The sequence below is a fragment of the Ammospiza nelsoni genome, chromosome 16 (assembly GCF_027579445.1).
Source record: "Ammospiza nelsoni isolate bAmmNel1 chromosome 16, bAmmNel1.pri, whole genome shotgun sequence".
Taxonomy (NCBI): Eukaryota; Metazoa; Chordata; class Aves; order Passeriformes; family Passerellidae; genus Ammospiza; species Ammospiza nelsoni.
In genome coordinates, this window is record NC_080648.1 from 15,955,743 (window position 1) to 15,975,439 (window position 19,697).

Below are 19,697 nucleotides of genomic sequence, written 5' to 3' on the forward strand. Positions count from 1 at the left end.
TTGCCGCCGCCGTCACCCTGGCAACAGCCGCGCCCAGGCTCGCCATTGGTCGGCCCGCCGCGAGCCGGCCCCGCCGCGGCCAATGGGCGGCGCCGCTCCGGGCCCCACCCTCGTGAGGGGCCGCTCCCCGCTCCGCGCTCCCGGCCGCGCGGCAGCGCCGTTTAAAGCCCGGGTTTAATGAGCTCGGCACCAGCTCGTGCCATTAATTAGCCACGGGTCGCCCTCCCCCGTTCCTCGTGAGGATGCTCTCGGGGAGCAGATCCCTCTAAGGCCCGGTGCGAGACAGGCAAAGCCCCGGGGAGCGACAGGGGACAGGGAAAGCACCAAGGACACGGGGACACCGCGGCCGTGGCTCCTCCGGTCCTTGCATCCGCTGACTGCGGCTGTCAGCTGGCACCAAGGTGCCCTCTGCCCCTCCCGGCTGGGAGCGTCAGTGCTGTGCTGCTGCACAGAGCACAGGACACTGCAGCCTCTGCCCCGAGGCCTCCCCACCAACCCCAGCTCCCTGGCAGTGGGATTGGGGACCCATTGCCCGCTGCTTCTTCTCTCCTCCCTCCCGTGCCCTCCCATTCCCCAGAGAAAGCCAGCACAGCTCTGCCGTGGTGCTGCAGTTTCATAAAAACATACATAAATATATTTCCATTTCTGTAAGAGAGAGCAAAGCTGCACAGGCACCTATAAAACACACAGTCACTTCTCCACCCAGCGCTCCCAGCACAGGTCGTATAAAACATATAAAAGGGGCGCAGGAGACAAAGGCTGCAGGTGAAGCAGGGGTACAGTGCCAAGGAGACCCTCGCTGGGGCACAGGGAGCAGCTGGGGGTCCCTGCAGCATTGCCACCCTCAGAACTTGTGCCTTCTCCGGCGGCAGCCTCTGGGCCGGTGCTGGCTGCCTGCACGGAGAGCCGTGCATGGCTCCGAGTCCACCACGCCATCCATGGCTTCCAAGGAGATGCCGGGTTTGGCGGGGGAGCCATGGAAAGGGAGGTGCTGAAGGGAGATGGGGCTGTCTGCTGACGGCTCCCCATCGGCGGCTGAGAGTGTGGGAGAGGAGTGCTGGTCTCCTAATCCAGTGAGGGGAGTCCCCGCGTCAGCACCTGCAACAAAAGCACACATCAGCCCTCCTGTGTGAACCACGGGTGCTGCCAAAGCACCTCTCCCCCCTCTTCTCCTCCTGTCCTTGGATCCATGGAGGGAAGCACTGGTGCACAGACAGGGACAGCAGAAGTCTCCCACATGCCCCAGGAAGCTGGACATGTCTTGGGGCAATGGTTCAGAGGACCCCCCTACTCCTGCAAGGGCTCTGGTGTGGGTCCAGTGGGCACACACCCAGTGGGTACTGGCAGGAATGTGTGCAGCCAGCTGGGGAATGCTGACAGCCAGCTAAGCCCACAGCCCCCTGCTCTGCTCAGAAAGAACAGACCCTTCCAAGGGGAATTTACTCTCCCAGAACAGCCCAGGCTGAGCCAGGACCAAAAGGGGAGAGCTGGGAAAAGCAGCAACAACCCAGCCAGGCTGGAATAGGAAGTTTTTCCACCTTCAAATTTGCTCTCCGAGAGCTCCAGCATCCTGAGGAGTCCTCTCTCCTGCCTTCCAGTGTCCTGCCAAGGAGAGGAGAACAACCATCACAGCACTGCCACGAGGGACCCCTTAGCCAGGATGGTGCCCCCAGCCCGCAGGGTCAGGCTGGGCACAAGAGGGACTGCTGCCACCCAAGGGAAGGGTACTGCTCTGTGCCCAGCCCAACCAGTGCTCAAGCAGAGGCAGCAGAGAGCAGTAATCAAGCAGAACCTGGTGAAGAGGGAGGCCAGGGTACAGGATGCCACCCCCAAGCCCAGCCAGCAAGCACAGGGCTGTGATAAAAGGGGGCATCAGGGGCTCTGACACCACTGGAACACATCCCCCAGCACTGCATGTCCAAGGGCAGACTCAGCCCACTCTGTCCACGGGTATTGGTGCTTGGTGCTGGAGGGAAGGGTGTTCCTTCAGGGCACAGCCAGACAGGGAACACACCTTGTGCCCTCTCTCTGCCCCTGGGAAGATGCAGCCATGCTGGTCACACATGCTAGGGGAAGATCACTTGGCCTGACTGCTTTGAGCCTCACTGGCCCAGCAGAATCCCCCCTCCTGGCTGCTCCCTGCCCCCAGAACTGCTCTGGAAGGCACTGGCATCCCAGCTGTGGTGTTGGAGTTGCAAATCCCCCCAAAATGGGCCACTGCAGGAAGCTGCAAGCCTAACTGTGCCATTAGGAAGCTTTGCAATGGCCCAGCCAACATCCAGGCTTCCCCAGTGAGCTGCCACTGCAGTAAAAGACAAAGCCAGAGGTAACAGCCTTGCTGAACCTTCTCAAAGAGCCCCCTGGCTTCAGCATCTTTCCCCCATCCCCTGTGCCTGCTTGCAGGACCCACACACACCAGCCAGCTGTGGGGCACAGGGACAGAATCAGAGCCCCCACAGAGCTGGTCACATGCAGGAGCAGCCATGCCCTGCAGTACTCTGAACCACACAGTGCTTGGCTGTATCCCAGCCAAAATCATCAACCAGAAATCTCATCATTTGCATCTGAATCCCCAAAGGGCTGAGGTCTGTGATGGATTTAAGGGATTATACAAAACTAAGACATCATGTTGCATCTTCATGCCGTGAATCACATTTCTGAGCGCAGGCAAAGCCGCAGCACGAGGCTTTTGCCTGCAGGAGCCAGCAGGAAGGCCTGGAAGGACCCTCTGTGCTCCCCTGGGACTGCCACGAGCAGGAAAAAACACGGTGGGGGCTAACACCTGGCGAGTGACTGTGAGGCAGCTGCCACCCACGCTCCTGCCTCCCACCTCCTCTACTCTAGTGAGGCACATTCCCCACACCCAGCACACCTCCACTCCAGCACACTCACTCCCCCACAACTCCCCTGGGACATTGCTGCTGCTCGCTCCCAGCACTGAGCATTTCCCCTGCTCTGGCTCCAAAGCCTTCCCCAAGGGAATGGGCCTGTGGATATCCAGAGAGGTTTGTCATGCTGACGCTGGCCTCCCCTCCATCGACATTCAGCAGAAGAAGGCTGCAGGACTGAGGCTGTGCTGGCTGGCAGCAGGACAGCCCTGGCTGCCTGCCCACTGGAGAGGCTGCTGGCAGCTCTGCTGGATTAGCTCACCCCTGGGACCGCTCCGTGCTCCCACAGACCGTCGTGGGAAGGAGGGCAATGAGTTCTCTGTCCACAGCAGCCCACAGGGACAGGCAATCCTGCACCAGGTCAGCTCATCCCTGCCAGCCAGGCAAGCAGCTCCTGCTGCCAGCCCGGCCCCACAGGCAGCACAAAGCAAAGGAGATGGTGTGCAGGGGCGCCCCTCACCTTGGCTCTTCGCAGCCTCCTGGTTCCCTGAGCTTGCCTAGCAGCCTGAAGGCAGCTGTCCACGTGCCTCTGATACAGCAGCAGTGGCACCAGTGACTTACAGAGGTAGCACTTCTCACACCTGCCAGGCAGCAAAGGACAGAGCACTGCATTAGGATTCACCCTGCACCGGGCTCCCAGACACCAGCAGTGACTCCTCTCCCCCAGGCCATGCTGTGGAGAAGACGTGTCACCAAATCCAGTCTCACCCAGTGGGGTCAGGCCGGCACCAATCTCAAGGACTGAGTGATTATCAGTTCTCCCTCCCTGCTCCTCTGTGTCCTGCTGCTGCAGCAGCGGGACAGTAATCAAATCTGCTCATCTAACTATCTCAAACACCACTGATTTTTCCCCAGACATAAAGCACCCTGTCAAAATCTACAGAAATCAAGTGCAAGGGCTTTGCAAAGGGGAGTTAAATTCTGCCTGAAAAGCAAACCAAGTGTGTTAAATCAGAGAGACATTTTACCAGGGCTGGATGAACTTGTCTGACTAGTAAATCAAGCCTTTCTCTGCACTGTCTCCATTTTACATCGTGCCATGCAGGGAGAGGAATTGCAGAGCACATGCTCCTGCTGGGGGGTTGGCTCAGCTTGTTTCTCAAACCCCCTCGTTAGGGGTGGAAGATGCTCAGGCTCATGCAGGACAACTGAGTGTTCTTGGGAAGAAGATTATTCTGGGTGAAAGGAGATGAAGGTCAGGCATAGATTTACACAGCTACACTCACTTCCACACCAGCTCTCAGCAGGGACTGAACCCTGCAGAAGAGGACACTGGCTGTTCAGGAGGGAAGCTGCATTCAGGAATGGACTATCTCCAGGAAGAGACAAAGCCCCCAGGGACCGGCCCCAGCTACATTGTGTTCAGTTTGATAGTGGTACTCTCTGAGTGAAACACCCCAGGCTCTAAAATGCATATGGAGAGCCCCCATCGAGCAAAACTCTGCAGCACTTTTTCCCGTATTTTCTTTCCAGTCAGTGCTGATTACCCAGATAATGTGTCTAAACAGAAGCTGTCCTCTCTATAATTAGCCTAATTCCATTAGTGATGTTGCCATCCACTGTTTGTAACAGCAAAATTGCTTCCATAGCAGGGATTTTACTGTCAGATCCTCTCTTATGATGCTTTGTGTGGGTGGCAGGAGGAGGGGCTGCATGGAGAGAGATTAAACAAAGCCACTGCTATTCTGAAAGTCTAATTTAATTAAGAATATCACTACAGGTGCCATGTTGACATCCTCCATGTCCTGGCCTCTTCTTTTGCAGGGGTTACCAAGCTCAAACCTCCCATCAGAAACTGGCTGAGTTAGCACCATTTTAGCTACAGCTCCCCCCCAGAAGCCATGTGCCCCTGACCCGTCATGGATTGGGCTGAAAGGAAATCAGTGCAAAAATAAACAATCTGAGAACAGCAAATTCCTCTTGCTTCTGTTTAAATATAGCCAGCACTGCAACAAGAGGCACTGAGGAAAAGCAATTTCTTAGGGAAACACTGTTATAAGGCCAACGGCCAGCATACGTACAGGAATAAAGACATCCATAGCCAAGCTAGTGCAGAAGCACAGAGATAATCTTGGAGGAGCAGGCATACCTACTTACTTGTCAATGTCTGAGGATGGTGGGCTACTTTTACCACTGGCAGCTTTATTTCTTGCCTCTCTCTGACGCCGGGTGAGCACTGGAGAAAAACAGAAAGGGTTAACAAAAAGGGTTACTACCATTCACCCCAAATCATCCCTACATCATGCTCAAATGCACCAAGTTTCAATCACTTCCACTCAAAGCTGCAGCAGTAGTGATGGCAGAGGTGAAGAAGCAGTGGACTGGGACAAGCAGGGTTTTCTTTCCTACAGAAGAGGTTGCTGGACAAGTGTCCTTTTTTCCTGGGGGGATACTGAAAAATTTACCTTTCCCAGACTGGAGAGCCAGCTGACCACTTCACACCTAATTTGCCAGAAACAGCTGGATTGGCAGTCTGTAGTTTACAGGAATTTCAGAGCTGCTGACAGCAGTGTGATAGCCTGAGAGCAGCGTTACCCAGCTGCTCTGGCAGCACAGCCCAGCTCCCTGCCAAGCCAGGCTCCCGTGCCTGCTGCAGGATGGGACAGTGCCAGCTGTGGGCTCAGGGGAGTGCAGAGCCGAGGCAAGGGCTCTGCAGAGGCACCAGACCTTTGATGGAGAGCCTGGCTGGGAAGGGACACAGCTCACACTGGAAAGGGAAGTTACAACATTAGCCCACACTCACTGCTTTCCCACTGCCCACGTGAACTGTGGTGCTGTTGTCACAGACAGCCCTGGCAGTCCCTTGGATGAAGATCTCCAGCAGGAGCAGTGCTGCTCTCCAGAAGCTCCAACACATGAGCAGCCAGTGAGATCCCAGCTGAGCAGCTGATGACGGGCCCAACCATTTCTGCTCCCCCAGCAAGCCCCAGCAGCCTTTCCCCACTGGCTCTGCAGGCATCTGCAGGGAGCACGTTGGAGTGTTGTCCCTTTCAGTTGAATTCCTCTCAGCGTATTCCTGTTGACATACCACCAGCAAAGATCCTCAGGGAACATTTCAGATAGCTTAGCTTGCTTCACCAGGGACGTTCAAGACTCCAGCTCCAAAACAGATGTCACAGTGAGCGCTCTCAGGCATGCTGGCTAAGGGGACAATGCAGGGAGCTGTTTTACGGCTTGGTGATGCTGCTTCCCATACTCATGAGGACAAAAGTCTGACTCCAAGGTATAGACACAACAAACCTGTTATTGTTAGCACATCATCTGTGATAAAGAAAGCGAAGCACAAAATTCTGTGCGGAACAAAGAGAATTCTCCCGAGTTTTAGCAAAACTCCATTTCTAGAATGTTGGGCAACCCCAATATCTATCCACAATGCAGCACAGCCTTTCTTTCAGCAGCAATCACTGATCTGCAGCTACAACCAGCAATGTGCTGTGAAGTGCTCAGAGCTGGTGGGGCTGATGGGAGACAACCATGCTGAAGAAACAAGCTCAAGGCTTCCTGGGATGTGGGTATTGTCTCCTAGGCGATGACTGATACCAACAGCTCATCGCTCACAGGAACTAAAGCAAACGCCTCTCTTCAATATAGCCTGGCCCAGATTTGAAGTGGCAGCCTGACTAGGATGACTGGTAACAATGGCCACCCCCCAGGCCATCCAGCCTCCCAAGAAGCCAACCAACACGTGTGTTTGACAGCGTGGTGAGAACTGCTCTCCAAATCAGCGTGTGCTCGTTAATATTCTTTAACGAGCCTTGTGCACCAGCTCAGGTGTTAATCACTTCTATTTTCTTCCAAAAGCAGTGAACACATCTGGCATAATGGGCCCATTAGAGATGTCTGGGACTAGCTCTGCAGCTGCCCAGGAGGAGACCCTCAGCTGCAACGCTGAAAGAAGCATCAGAGGAGAGAGAACAGGGCCAGCTGGTGGAACAACCCCTGCCCCCAAGAAGGGGGTTCTGAACACAGGAAAAGACTTGCCACAGGCAAAATCTCCACCACAGAGCAGTGCTGACCTGCTTGTGTGACAGGAGCCTTGTAACCCTCCCAAATGCAATGCTCTTTGCTGGGTCAGACATACTCCATGGCCCAAGAACAACCTTTTCCCTCGCTCGGCAATAATTCTGGTTGACAAGTCATTCTTGGCCTGTTTGGCTCCAGCATTCACTCTGGGGAAGAGCAGCAAACCCTGCCCAGTATGGCCCTGCTATCAACACACTCAGCCTGGGCACCTCCTGAGGCTGCCAGCTCTGGCTGGCATGTGGAGCAGTGAGGTCAGAGCCACTGAGCTCCTCACCTCCCTGCTCAGCCCACCTGCAGTCTGATCCACCAGCTCCCTGTGCTCTCTGTGCCACCTCCCTGCAGGATCCATCAGTGTCTGGCTCATGGCATCTTCTCCCCTCTCAGAAGCCACACAGTTTTCCTCTGCACCCATTTCATTACTCTTTCTGCTGTATCAGTGCCACTTCTACTGATGTGAAGAGCTTTTTAACAGCATCAGTGCTGCTGCTGAAGACTGACAGCTGCATCAAGACTGCATTTGAGCCTTTGGGAGGAAGGGATATACCAAATCCTCATTTCCTGGGCTCGCTTGGGAACTGAGAATGCTGGATGGATGTAGATGAAGGGTGAGAGGCATTGAGTATGTCACAAAGCCCAGGAGTATTTGCTGTACTCAGCTGCAGCCAAGACTCCCTTCCAGACTGAGACCAGCAGATCCCTGCACTGGCAGCAGCAGTGGGAGATGGATGTGGTGACTCCAGCAGAGCCCTCTCACACAAGTGAGCCCCTTCAGTTGAGTGCATGAAGAAAGAGGGAGCTGGCACAGAAATTCCACAGCTCCACTCATTCACTTGGAATTAACACCAGTCACTGAGCTGGAAACCCAGGGCCTCAGCCCTCCCCAGCCTGGTACAGTGGCTAACACAACATCAGGCTCTTCTTTTTATTTACTCAGATCACAGGAAAGTGGAAATTCATGATAAGATTTTCATGCTGCCCAGGTACGTGGCGGTCTGGGCATCCAGCCAGGTTGACCATGTACGTAGGGGAAGCAACTGTAGCTCATCTTGCCCAGCTGCTCATTTGAAAACTTGCCCTTAGATATCAGCCAGACTGACTGGGCTCCTGAGACCTAAGACTGAGAGACTTTGGTGCATGATTATAAGAAGGAAGAAGAGAAGTAAAACCAGCAAGACCCCATCCTTTTGTAGTATTAAAATGAAAACCACTGACAGCTATAGTTTGTAGGGCTGCAATTCCAGAGACATCAGGAGAAAGGCTAATTAATAAATCTGAAGACAGACTAAGAACCCCTGATCCAGTGCACCAAAGGAAAACTGAAGCTATTTTTTTCTTAACAGATCAGGGCATGGCTTAGAGGGCAGAACTCTGACTTCCTCTCACACAAGGCTGCTGCTGTGCTCCCGAGGAAGCCAGCAGCCAGCCAAGAGCACACAGGGCTGCAGCACTAGAGAACAGCTTCTGGACCCACACAGGAGCTGGCATTTGATTCAGAAGACAATTCTCTCACATCTTTTTTCTCCCCATGCATTAGCTTTACCTGTGGATGTTGTGCTAGTGGTGGATGCCAAGGCAACAGCCCTGGAAACAGAGTCCTTTTGTACCTGCACAGCTGTGCCAGGCTACTGTCTGGCCTCTGCTCAGAGCTGAACATCATCTCTGCCTATTCAACCCAAATCCCACAGACTAGCCCAGCAGCTGAGAGCCCCTCTGGGTGCATTTGCCTTCCAACAGCTGTTGGAAACTGGCCTGAAGTGCCCCACGAGCCAGAGCCCCACAGGCAGGCAGGATTCTGCCCAAGCCTGGGAAGCCCATGGTACTGCAAAGAGCCTGGGTGCAAACAACACAGGTGGCTTAGACTGTTATGGCTAATAGAGCCTGGTCTCTACAGGGAAAATACTAGAATAACTGGCAATAGAAAACTCAAATTACTGTGATTTTTGTCCCAGGCCCATTGCTCTGCTTACAGCCATTATTACAGAGCAAAATTCCTTTTATTCCAGGCTGGTTTCCTTACAGGAGGATTGTTCTGAACAAGCCAGAACAGCAGAGTAGCAATTCCAAAATAATAACCCTTACAAACATCCCCAAGGAGACCAGCCTGGAAGCAGAATGGAGAGGCCAGCCTTAAACTCTGTCCTGCTGAAAGCCAATGCCAAAGAAAAGAACAAATTCCCTTGCACTGCCAAAGACTTCAAAGCCTTTTCCTGATCACAGTCGGGATTCCCCAGGATCAATGGATACACTCTCAGTCCAGCCACACCAGGGACCAGAATACCACAAGGCCAAAAACATTCCTGCTAAAAGGCACACTAGAAATTCTGCTCCATTTTTTAACACAAATAAGACCTTTATCAGTCTCGAGGATGGGAGAGGAACTGTGATAATTTGTGATTTGCCTGAGCCAAATGCTTTGCATCAGTAGCTGGGCTGTGCCTGCAGAGACAACCTTCCACCAAAATTAAGCACCAGCAAGCATCAGCCTTTACTCTGGCTCCAGTTATCTTGACAGGACCCATGTCACATTCCCAAAGATTTAGTATAGCAGGAACCTTTTATTTTTAAACTACATCAACTCTGCATTAAGATTACATGGTGAAACTTCCTCCTGCTAGAGGAATGCAGAAGTTACAGTTCTTGTACTAGCTATGATTTGCTCAAACATCATAGATTTAGGCTGCATTTAACAAGCCAGTATGTAACTGAAAATTATATATTCACAGCCTGAAAAGTTAATCTTATTACAAGCTACTACTTTGATATTACCTGACATTGTGCTAACACAGATTTTACATTTCAAGCAGCAGCTAAAACATAACTTACTGAATATGTTGATAACCAACCAGTGTATTTGTTCACTTAAGCTCTACAAAGGTTGGCTATGGAAAACTGATATGAAAAAGAATAAAAAGAGGATTACTATGGGCATTCTGACAGTGCTTCTATGCCTCATTCTTCACATGAAGGAGAAAAATCCACACCTCTAGACTGATAATTATCATTTTGCAATTTTAGTGAAACAAGAGGGAAACTTTTCTGCAGTCTCTGCCACCCAAACAGGCCCTTTTTGCACAAACAAATGTCAGACTCCATGCAGAGCACAGGCCATTCTTGCAGTAGTACAGAACATTTTCCCCTCTCAACAGCCCTGAAGGACGACTGCCCACATGGCTCAAGCCTTCCATTTTCTACCACTGCCACATTCTTTGCAGGTCCTCAACAAAGCACACAATAGACAAATCTTACAAGTACTGCTTGAAGCATCCAGGACTAGATCCAGGGGTAATAATATTCAGGAGCTGATAATGTGGTGAATTATTGTGTGAAGTCAATCGGAAATGCCATCTCTGTGCAGGAGATGCTGGAAATACCAGAGCCTCCAACAACGCTCCTGGGTAGCGTGGAGATGGAACAAGGCAGAGTGAACAAACCTCCCAACACTCCAAATATCCTGAGAGAGACAAGCCTGCAGCACCTGCCTGCCAAGTACCAACAGGGAAGGGGGTGAGCATGAGGAGCAAAGCCGTGGAAGCAGCACGTGGCAGACCTGGAGCGTCCTGGGCAGGCTGCGGTCGCGCCGCGCCGTCGCAGTACATGGCGTGCACCTCGATCTCCTCAGCTGGGAAGCTGTGGTCACACAGAGGGCACGACACAGGGCCACCAGCTGCAGGACTGCACTCAGACATAGCCCTGCCAGCGTCTTCATCCCCACCAACCTAAGGAAGAAGAAGAAAAATTAGCCAGACAGAGGAGTTTATTTTACTTTGCTTAGCTGCAGAGCTCCATGCTGTCTGGTAGCCGCTCACCTTCACACAGACTCAGATTTTCTTGATAACTTTTACTCTTCCTTCATCACCTAGTGCTCAGAAATAACACCACTGGCTAAATGAACTACACTGCACTAATAACTAATTTTTCTTGCAAAGGCAACATGTCCTTCTGAATCATGGTGAAACTCCCTGCACAGCCATGCACACCATTTAAGGCAAACATCACCTGCACTAAAGTGGAAAAACGGCAAAGCTTCCATTAATCAGGAAATCTCAGAAGCGAAACTGATGGAAAATTCATGGGGCAAAGCAAGAGTTCAACACCTGACTTGTGCTCATCAGTTTCTGGACATGATCCATGCTACACAGGCAGCATTGTCTGGGAACACAGCTTCCCCCAGGATGAAAGGAGGCTGCTGTGGTGTTAGGAACCCTGGAGAGATCACTTGAAGCTCCTCCTTTACAGAGGAGGTGACTGGAGCAGTCATGAGAGGGGACACCGATCAAGGAGAGAGGGAATACCATTAAAAATCCGCGTCACACAGAATTACTAGCAGAGGCTTTTCGCCAGGGCAGAATGTCACAGCTCGTGTACGTTCTCAGGGTGCCACTACCACTTATGGACACTCTCTTTTTGCATTGGTGACACAGCTGCAAAGGTGCTCCACTACAACCCACAGAGACCCAGCCTGCTCCCTATGCCACTGACATTCCCAAATGCAGCAGACTGCAGCCATCTCACTCAGAACTGCATCTCTGCCTAGTCAGGCTTGCTGTAAGATTTTACCACATTTAAGGAAAAAACCTTCCCTTCCCCACGATGATTAAGAAAAGCTATTTAAATATTAACCACGTAGAGAAACCTATAGAAAAATAATATGGGAGAGGTTTCTGTCCTTAGAGCTAAGCAGTGACATGTGGACAGTGCGCAGCAAAACTGCTGTCTGCTTCCCTCCAACAGTATCATTTCAGGGAAGCAGTAATTGGGGTCAGCCAAGATGCCCCGTGCCACTGGAGCGCTTTGCTGTATTACTCGCTTTATTACTTCCTTTCCCAAATGAGGATCTGATCCTGATTTTTATGCCCTAAAGGGAAGGAGGGTGCTTTGTTGACTCAGGAGGTAAGACAAAAATTGCAGTTCTGGGATTCAAACTGAGATTCTGACTCTCAAAATGCATTTCTCCCCAATACCAGTGAAAGGCTACAATGGCGAGCCCCAGGAACATCCCTCATTCCCAGGGAGGCTCTCTGCCCTGAATTTCTGCAGAGGAGTTGCCACAAGAGTTCCTCCAGCCAAACACAGGCTGCTGAAGTACATCACTTACAGCATTAACACTCGTACCCCTCTCTCACATCTCAGTGTCATTACATCTTGTGAAGTCCTCACTGTGGGGCATCACACTCAAGAGCCATAAAACACAAGACGTGTCAAATATGAATGATCAGATCAAACCTGTGCTACACAGACAACACACATAAAAATATGATGGGAAAAGCAGCAGGCACTGCTCCTTCTAGCTGCCTTTCTTAAAGCAATCTTAGGAGATCACCAATTCTGCACACCCTGCCCGCCTACATTCAGCGGTAAATTACTAATTTTAAATGGAAATGCAACATTCTGTAACAAAAGACTGCTTGTACAAAACCTTGCTGTAACAGTCTGGAAAACCTCAACTGCAGAACCAATCACCCCTGTCAGAGCCAGAGACAGTTGCCTCTGCTTTTTAGCAGAGGAAATTGCCTACAAGACATAGTACTTGCAGCCAAGAGCCAGCCAAGAGCAATGCTAGAGGCTGAGCTCAACAAGACTCCTGTGTCCTGGCTCAGCATCTGCTAGGAAGAAGTCAGTCCCAGTGCTCTCTGCTTGGCTCCTGCAAACCACTGATGCCATGGTAGCTGTTTCTGCTGTTTCCTGAAAGGCTGCAGGCTCTGGTCTGGGACCTGCTGCCAGCCATAATGATGTCAAACAATCCCTAGGAACCTGCTCCCCACCCCACCCAGGCCGAGGTGTGAGACACAGGGCACCCTCTGCAATGCACAAAGGGACAGGGCAGTGTCCTGGCCACAGCCAAATGGGTCACAAATGTGCTTTGGTGGCCAGCTCAGGACTGCCTCTCTCCTTGCTGCAGTCCCTAATTGACTGAGCAGTGCTTGGAGATACCTGCAGAATGAAAGGCACACGAGAGCAGAAGATGGTTTATTAAGAGGCCTCTGAGAATGAGACATTGGAACTGCAGACGTGCTGTACAAGCTGCAAACTCCCAGAATGAGCTTTCCACAAATGAATCCTCTTGTCAAGAGCTGTATGATTCTGTATTCATGTACCCTGCACCAGAGGAGTACTTGGCAACCCCTTTGATATCGCTCTCTAAATTAATAGACAAAGGGAGTTTTATCAGAAGCAGGAACTGAAGTCAGATGTTGGTACAGTGACAGCTGCAAAGCAATTGCTGTGCAGGTGTGACAACATGGGGAAAGGGGCTGCACACAGCAACATCTGCAGCAAGAGGTAAGAGGATGGCCCTGCCACTGACTTGCTATTAACTATTACTGCACAAAACTCAAGATTTCCAGACTCAGGACACTCTGCTTGGCCTGAAAACTACCACCAGCCCTCAACACTTCAAGCACATCTTTACACCAGTCTGACCTCTGGGTGAAGCTCTCCTCTTAGCCTCTTGGATATAGTCTGTGGAGAGCAAACTGGGGTTCAGAGCACTGTAACATGAAAAAGCAGGTGACAGCACAAGTGACTGAGGTTTACTTGGACTCCCCTCAGAGCTCCTGGGGTCTCTGTGCATTGCTGAGCATCACAGCTTGTGCCCCTGAGCATGGGCAAGCACAGCACTGCCGCCCACGCTGATGGCATCCTCCAGCTCAGCAGCACTGGGATATAAAAGAACAGGCTGGAATTGATAGCAGCTCTCCAGCTATAGGACTGAAAGGCTTCAGAAGCAGCTGCATGCAGTCCCCAGCCAAAAGGGACTGGAGATATGAAGCAGCAGAGAAAAGCAAAGAGGGAACTGATTGTGAGGATCCAAACAGCAGAAGTCCAAGCTTCCAGCTACCCAAAGGGAAATGCCAGCAGAGCTCAGCTGAACCAAGGTCTAAAAGGTAGGATTGGAAACAGAACTCTTCAATTTTAAGCTCTTTTACCTGCATTGGTGCACCTCTGCTGTCTGAACAGAGCTCTTCTCTCTCCTCAACAGCTTCCAGTGGGCTTGGCTGTGTCTCTGCAGAAAAACAGCTCCATGAGCAAAGGTTTGCAGCCCCCAACTATCTCTTCACTTGTTAATGTAGCTTAGTCCTTAACGCTTTTTTAGAGTTTTCACAGTTTCAAGACATTCTTTAGACCTGTCACAAATGTTATCAGACAAAGTGCAACAACACAGCCAGATGAGGGGTTAAAGTCACAGCATGGTAGTGTGAGGATAAAGGCACTGCAGCTGTGCAGCTTCATGGGGAGTGAGATTAGACACAGGGAATGTGTGTGGGACACTTGCTGGGATGGAGACAAAGCAAGAATAGAGCTGCTTTCACATCAAGACAAGCACAGCTCCCATTCCATGCTCTGTCTCGCAGTCACACCTTCTTCAGACCTCCACATCTTTGTTAGCAACAAAATATGCCTCCAAGCACCACCATGATCTATCCTGCTACAGCTGCTTGTGAACAGGAGCAGCCTCTTCATTATTTTTCTCCCTTAAAACCCTGGACCAGAAAATCTCAGACACGGTAGGAGAGACCAAGGAAGAAAAACTCCTTAGTCCCAAACATGCTTAATTAATATAAACAAAAATTATTTCAGCTCTCATGCTTTGCACATTATCTTCACACTGAAAAATCTGAAAATTTGATTGCATTGCAGAGACACCTTGTTTTGAGTGATCCCTCCATGCCCAATGCACATCCAGGTGTCTCTTGAGCAAGTCTCCAGCAATCCCTGTCACAGAACTGCCTTAGAGGAAATGGGTCCAAAACTAGGAGCTCAAACTAAATTATCTGAATAATTTTAGCCTTGAAAAATGGAGAGGGGAAAGAAATCTCATTTTGTTGAAATAACTTGAAAATTCTCTTTTCTCTGAATTTCCTAAGCGTGTAACTTGCGGTACAAAATTCATAACAGTCTCAAGTGCCTCTTACCTGGGCAAACAGAGATCTCTTCTTCAGCTGAGTTTTCTGTGGCAGTATCTGGGTTCCTTTTACTGCCAAGTTGGGTCATTGTGGAGATGCTGTTCAAAACATAAATATAACATGAGTCTCCAACCCAGTAGGAGTGAGTGCCACACCTGCCATTCTCACACAGTTCAGAACAGCAGATGATGCCATAATTTCCAAGTGGTCAATATCTGACAGCCAGAAATGACCAGAATAGCAGCAAAATATGGGTCTAAAATGCCATCGTAAGCAAAAACCCAAAAGGGAACATTATTTTCTTCTAGAAAGGCAGAAAGGGTCATTATCTCTCCTCAAGGGAGTAAAAATACCTGCTCACAATTGTGGGACTCTCTGTGGGAGAAGTGCAGGTACCAGCACTGTGCCTCTTTCTGGCTGGGGAAGGAAATCCTCACAGAGGAAAGACAGACCTGCTTTATCCCACATTATCCTCTCCCTCCTCACACTGCTCATTTTCTCCCTTATCCCTGTGCGGCCAGCAGCAGCATGGATGTGACACAAGGCATTTTCCTGCTGCAAAGCCCTTACAGCATTAGTGTGGTGGTTCCTCGGAGCAGCACCCAGCACTGCTCCTCTCATTTCGACCTTCGGATTCCTCCTTTTTTATTTTTTTTCTCCCACCTCACTGCACAATCCTTTTTTTTTTTCTCCCACCTCACTGCACAGTGTCTTTCTGACACAGACAGGCATTGCTGAGTAAGTCTGGCACCCATGCTGACACACTCTGCGCCTTGCGTGGCTCTCTGATTAGTCTGATCAAGTATGCAAGAACACACTTTAAAAACATGAATCCCCACACTGACAAACACAAGATTTATTAAGCTCAACCACAGGCCTTAGAGAAGAGAGAACAGCCACTGCTGATTTATGATAAATAACAAAATTCTGATAGGAAATCACAAGTGGCTTTTCTCTCTAAATAAAGCATCTCAAAGCATTTGTTATGAATCCAGGCTGAGCGTGTTTTACTCTGTGTCTAACATCAGGGCTCTCTTCAAAAGAACTCACACAAAACAACTTGCTATGACATTTATAAAATGGGCTAATCAATTTGAAGTCAAACCACATTTCTTGCTACACCAACTATCTCCTGGTAACAAAGCCTATAATCATTTATTAAAACCCCAATCTTCCATGCTCTGTACAAAGCGTGGAACAAGCGGGGAGAGCAGCCCACAGAAAGCAAAGCAATTTCTTCACAGGACTGGCACTTCCTGAACTGCTCCACTCCCTCCAGACAGCTCAGAGCCATGTTTTCCTATTAAGAGCTGCTGAGGCCAGCCAGTTGGGGTGCCTGAGCCATACCCAAGAGAGGCCTGCGCTGGCAAATTACCAGGAGCCAGATGGCAACACTTAATGTGCACAAAACTGCAAAGACTGCAGCCATTTCTTGCCTTGCTGATGTTCCAGCTGCTCGAGGAGGGGCCAACACATCCAGGTGCATCCCACCCCAAAGCAGGCAGCCAGGAGCTCCTGGGCAGCTTGGGGAGTGTCCCAGACTAACCCCACCAGCTCCACCAGAGAAAAGACGTTCCTGTCCCTTCCTATCCTCCCCACCCTGGGCTCTCAGGCCCCAAGCAGGCGGGAGGCCAGCGCTGCAGAGCACACACCTCGCTGCCTTCCACGCAAGCTCAGACCTCAGCTGGCACAGGCTCATCAGCCTCAGCCTGAGCAGCAGCTGCAGGTTCCTCCTGCTCCCCAAGGCAGGTTTTAAGCTTGTTAGAAAGGTGCAAGCAAGAGGGATTTTCATAGTCTGCATATTGATATTAACTGCTCAGGCCAAATGCTGTTAGATCAGAGGAAACCTGGCAGTTTTGTTCCAAAGCAGGTTTAAATTATAAAACCCAACAAATTAAAAACATAACATTATCTGGCCTTTCTTGTAACTTGCTCCCTGAATCCTCTCCCATTTGTCCTTCTTCTCCATAGCCTTTGATGCAGAATTGCATCCCACAGGAAGGAGAGGGGGAAAAAAAGGAAAAGAGGAGTAGGCTTAAATCTGAAGAAAAGCATGTTGACTTGCCCCACACCTGTCATCTGCTGAAGTGGCTTTTCTGGAGCACTGCACTCTATCTTTGGCTGATAGGCAGTGCCGTCTGGCTTCCTCCTCCCTGCTTTCCTCTTCAGCAGCAAGGCAAGAACATAAAAATACACACAGAAATCCAGTAAACCCTTCCCCATGCTGCCTTCCCCGACAGACAAGCGATGGCACGGCTGTAACTCACCTCCAGCTCCCCATGGCCTTACTGCACCACGTCACCGGAGCTTCAGAGGGCAAGGAGCAACTCCTTCAACTTGTACAATAAGGCACCTTGCACATCTTATCAAGTAACAACAGCAAATGATCCCTTCTCCTCAGCTGTGCCCCTCCTCTCCCTTGCTGCTCCAAAGGCATCTATTTCCAGGGATACTTAACAGCAGGGAGTGCAGCCAGCCTTTCCATCAGGCTGTGGGAGGACTGCACCCCAAAACACTCCAGGGAGAGTGGAAGAGCCCATATCACAAGAGAGAACCTGTGAGCCCCACACTCTGATCACCCTACTCACCTCTGCGCAATTTGCATGGGTTCCCCATCTTCAGGCACATCCTCTGCAGGCAGTACCTGGGAGGGCTGGAAAGGGAAATTCTGGTGTTACATAAAACAATGTGCACAGCTGACTGGGGTCTGCTGGGTCATTGGGCTCTGTCCATGACACTGCAGCCAGTCTGCTCCATATTTTTATCTGAAAATGGCTCAGTATCCATCCGAACGAGTCAGCTTTTTCTCTCCATCCCTGCTTTTGGCAAGGTGCTCCCTGCAATAAAGCCTGGCAGTACTTTTTGTTACCTTGCTGCCTAGACATGTTCCTGGACAGCCCATGCCCATCCACTCCTCCCAACATTGCCCATCATCTTCCATGCTCTCTGCCTGTTCTCAGCATCCACCTCAATGTGTTTGTAAGCAGCAATCATAGCTTTTCTCCACCTCTACCTGTGCTGAGCTTGAAACAACCCAAAGTTTTTAGTGTCCCCTACATTCCCCCAGGTACCCTAGCAGCCCTCACCTACTCCACTTCAAAATTTATTTTCCTAAGCCAGAATGACCTGATCAACTGGTACAGCTGATGCCTGACCATGAGAAGCACTTTTCTGAAATTTCCTAGAGATAAAATCTGTTGCATTTTTCTTGCCTGGGAAATCAGCTGTCCCATCTAAGGAGGGGAATAGATTAACCTGCACAATCTACAGCTGGAAAATCTGTGTGCATTTTATCCAGTTTTTCATTTAGCTCTACGACTCCACTTATTCTTTCCTTTAAAATTTGTTCAAAAGCCTCATGCACTGCTGAGGTCAGGCTAACATGCCAGCCATTACCCAGATCCCTTTCTTCTTCTGCAGTGTACACGCTACACTTGCCATCCTCTAATCAGGTGGAATTACAACGGTTTATTAGCAGTCCTTGCAGTCAGGCCTACAATTTCTCATGCTAGGTCTCAAAGAAACCCAAGGAGTTTTCCTCCCCCTTCCTTGAGTCTATCAAATGCTGTGAGCTTGATTTCCACCAAAGGTTTCAACTTCGATCAGCTCCACCCCTGGAGATGCTTCCCTAGCAAGTTCCAAATCAAGGCCTCTCCTGTCAAATTTCCCTAACATGACTCCAACCCCCAAATATCCCATTTTATCTACACTTTCTTTACTTCTTTACAGCCTAGCTCATCATTAACATAAAATACCACACCTCCTCTTTTATTTTTATTTGTCTTTGTCCCATATTGTGCATTTCTTAAAAATACCTCTGCCCTGGTCATGAACACTCATCCATGTTTCTGTTTTTCCTTGTACATCTGTTATAAAATATGGCACTAATTCAGGTCACCAGACTCTAAATCTCCAGAATTGGATCTTTTCCCTCTGAATCTTTTAAACACCGAGAGTTCCCTAACCTTATATGAAAGGCTCTGAAAAAAAATTGATTCTATTAGCACTGAAGTTTGTTAGTGCAGGTTCACAGGCTGTGAGATCTCCTGACAACCAGGATTTGCTCTGTGCAAACAACCCCTGGCTGTGGGAGGCAGTGGCAGGAGTTGACTGCTGCCAGGGTGGAAGGTCTGTGCCCATTGCAGGTGAAGGTTTCAGGGCAGGAGTAGAGGCAGCCTCCTCAAGCACATCATTTGCACCTTCATTTCACACATGGCATGAGGCCATGTCCTTTTTCAAGGACGGTTTTGAGTCCTCAAGGATGGTTTCTACACTCAGCACAGCCCAGTATCTCCCACCAGCCCCACCAGCAGAGCAGCCCTGGTGGCACTGGGGGAGCCCCAGGGCAGCACAGGCAGCAAAGGGTCTCCAAGAGACGCAGCAAGGTGGAGACATGACAGCTCTGAGCCCCTCCTTTGTCACTGCCAGTGGAATTGTATTTGATAGAGGGAAAAAAAAATGGAGACAAGGCACAAGCAAACATCAAACATATTGATTTTGCAAGTAAATCACCTGCTCTGGCCTCAGTGTGCGACTGCACAGAGAGGCGAGAGAAAGGAGCTGCCTCTCATGCTGGGTGTGATAAAGCAGATGAAAAGGCATTTAGAAAATATTTTCTCTCGTGTAAATAAAAGACTGGCAAATTTTAGGCTATGGTTGAAATTGTAAAATCTGCTCCCCCTCCTTTATTTTTGCACCTTGAAAATATCAGAAAGGCTACATCTCTGGGCTGTGGCTCTGAGACAGCTCCCATGGTCAAGAGGAGTAGGTTACAAGTTACCACTCAGCACCACTAAAACCTCTTTTCTCCCCAAGAATTAATTAGGTATTAGCATTAAACAGATAATATTTTAAAAAATACCACACAATTTTCAGTACTGAT

General features: G+C 50.1%; 1 protein-coding gene across 5 annotated transcripts in view; it reads right to left on the reverse strand.

The window, feature by feature from the left end:
- Positions 1–606: 606 nt before the first annotated feature.
- The window catches only part of UIMC1 (ubiquitin interaction motif containing 1), a 39,501-nt gene continuing 20,410 nt past the window's right edge, over positions 607–19,697 (reverse strand). For 3 of the 5 annotated variants that reach the window (XM_059483965.1, XM_059483963.1, XM_059483964.1), the window contains 8 exons: positions 17,404–17,468; positions 14,825–14,913; positions 13,838–13,914; positions 10,459–10,627; positions 4,986–5,064; positions 3,349–3,469; positions 1,539–1,602; positions 607–1,098 (listed from right to left, as the gene is read on the reverse strand). In XM_059483965.1, coding sequence (XP_059339948.1) covers positions 845–1,098; positions 1,539–1,602; positions 3,349–3,469; positions 4,986–5,064; positions 10,459–10,627; positions 13,838–13,914; positions 14,825–14,913; positions 17,404–17,468 — 918 coding nt within the window. In that variant the 3' untranslated portion in view covers positions 607–844. The remainder of the gene's footprint in view (positions 1,099–1,538; positions 1,603–3,348; positions 3,470–4,985; positions 5,065–10,458; positions 10,628–13,837; positions 13,915–14,824; positions 14,914–17,403; positions 17,469–19,697) is intronic. The other 2 variants (XM_059483966.1, XM_059483967.1) reach the window with 2 other exon arrangements.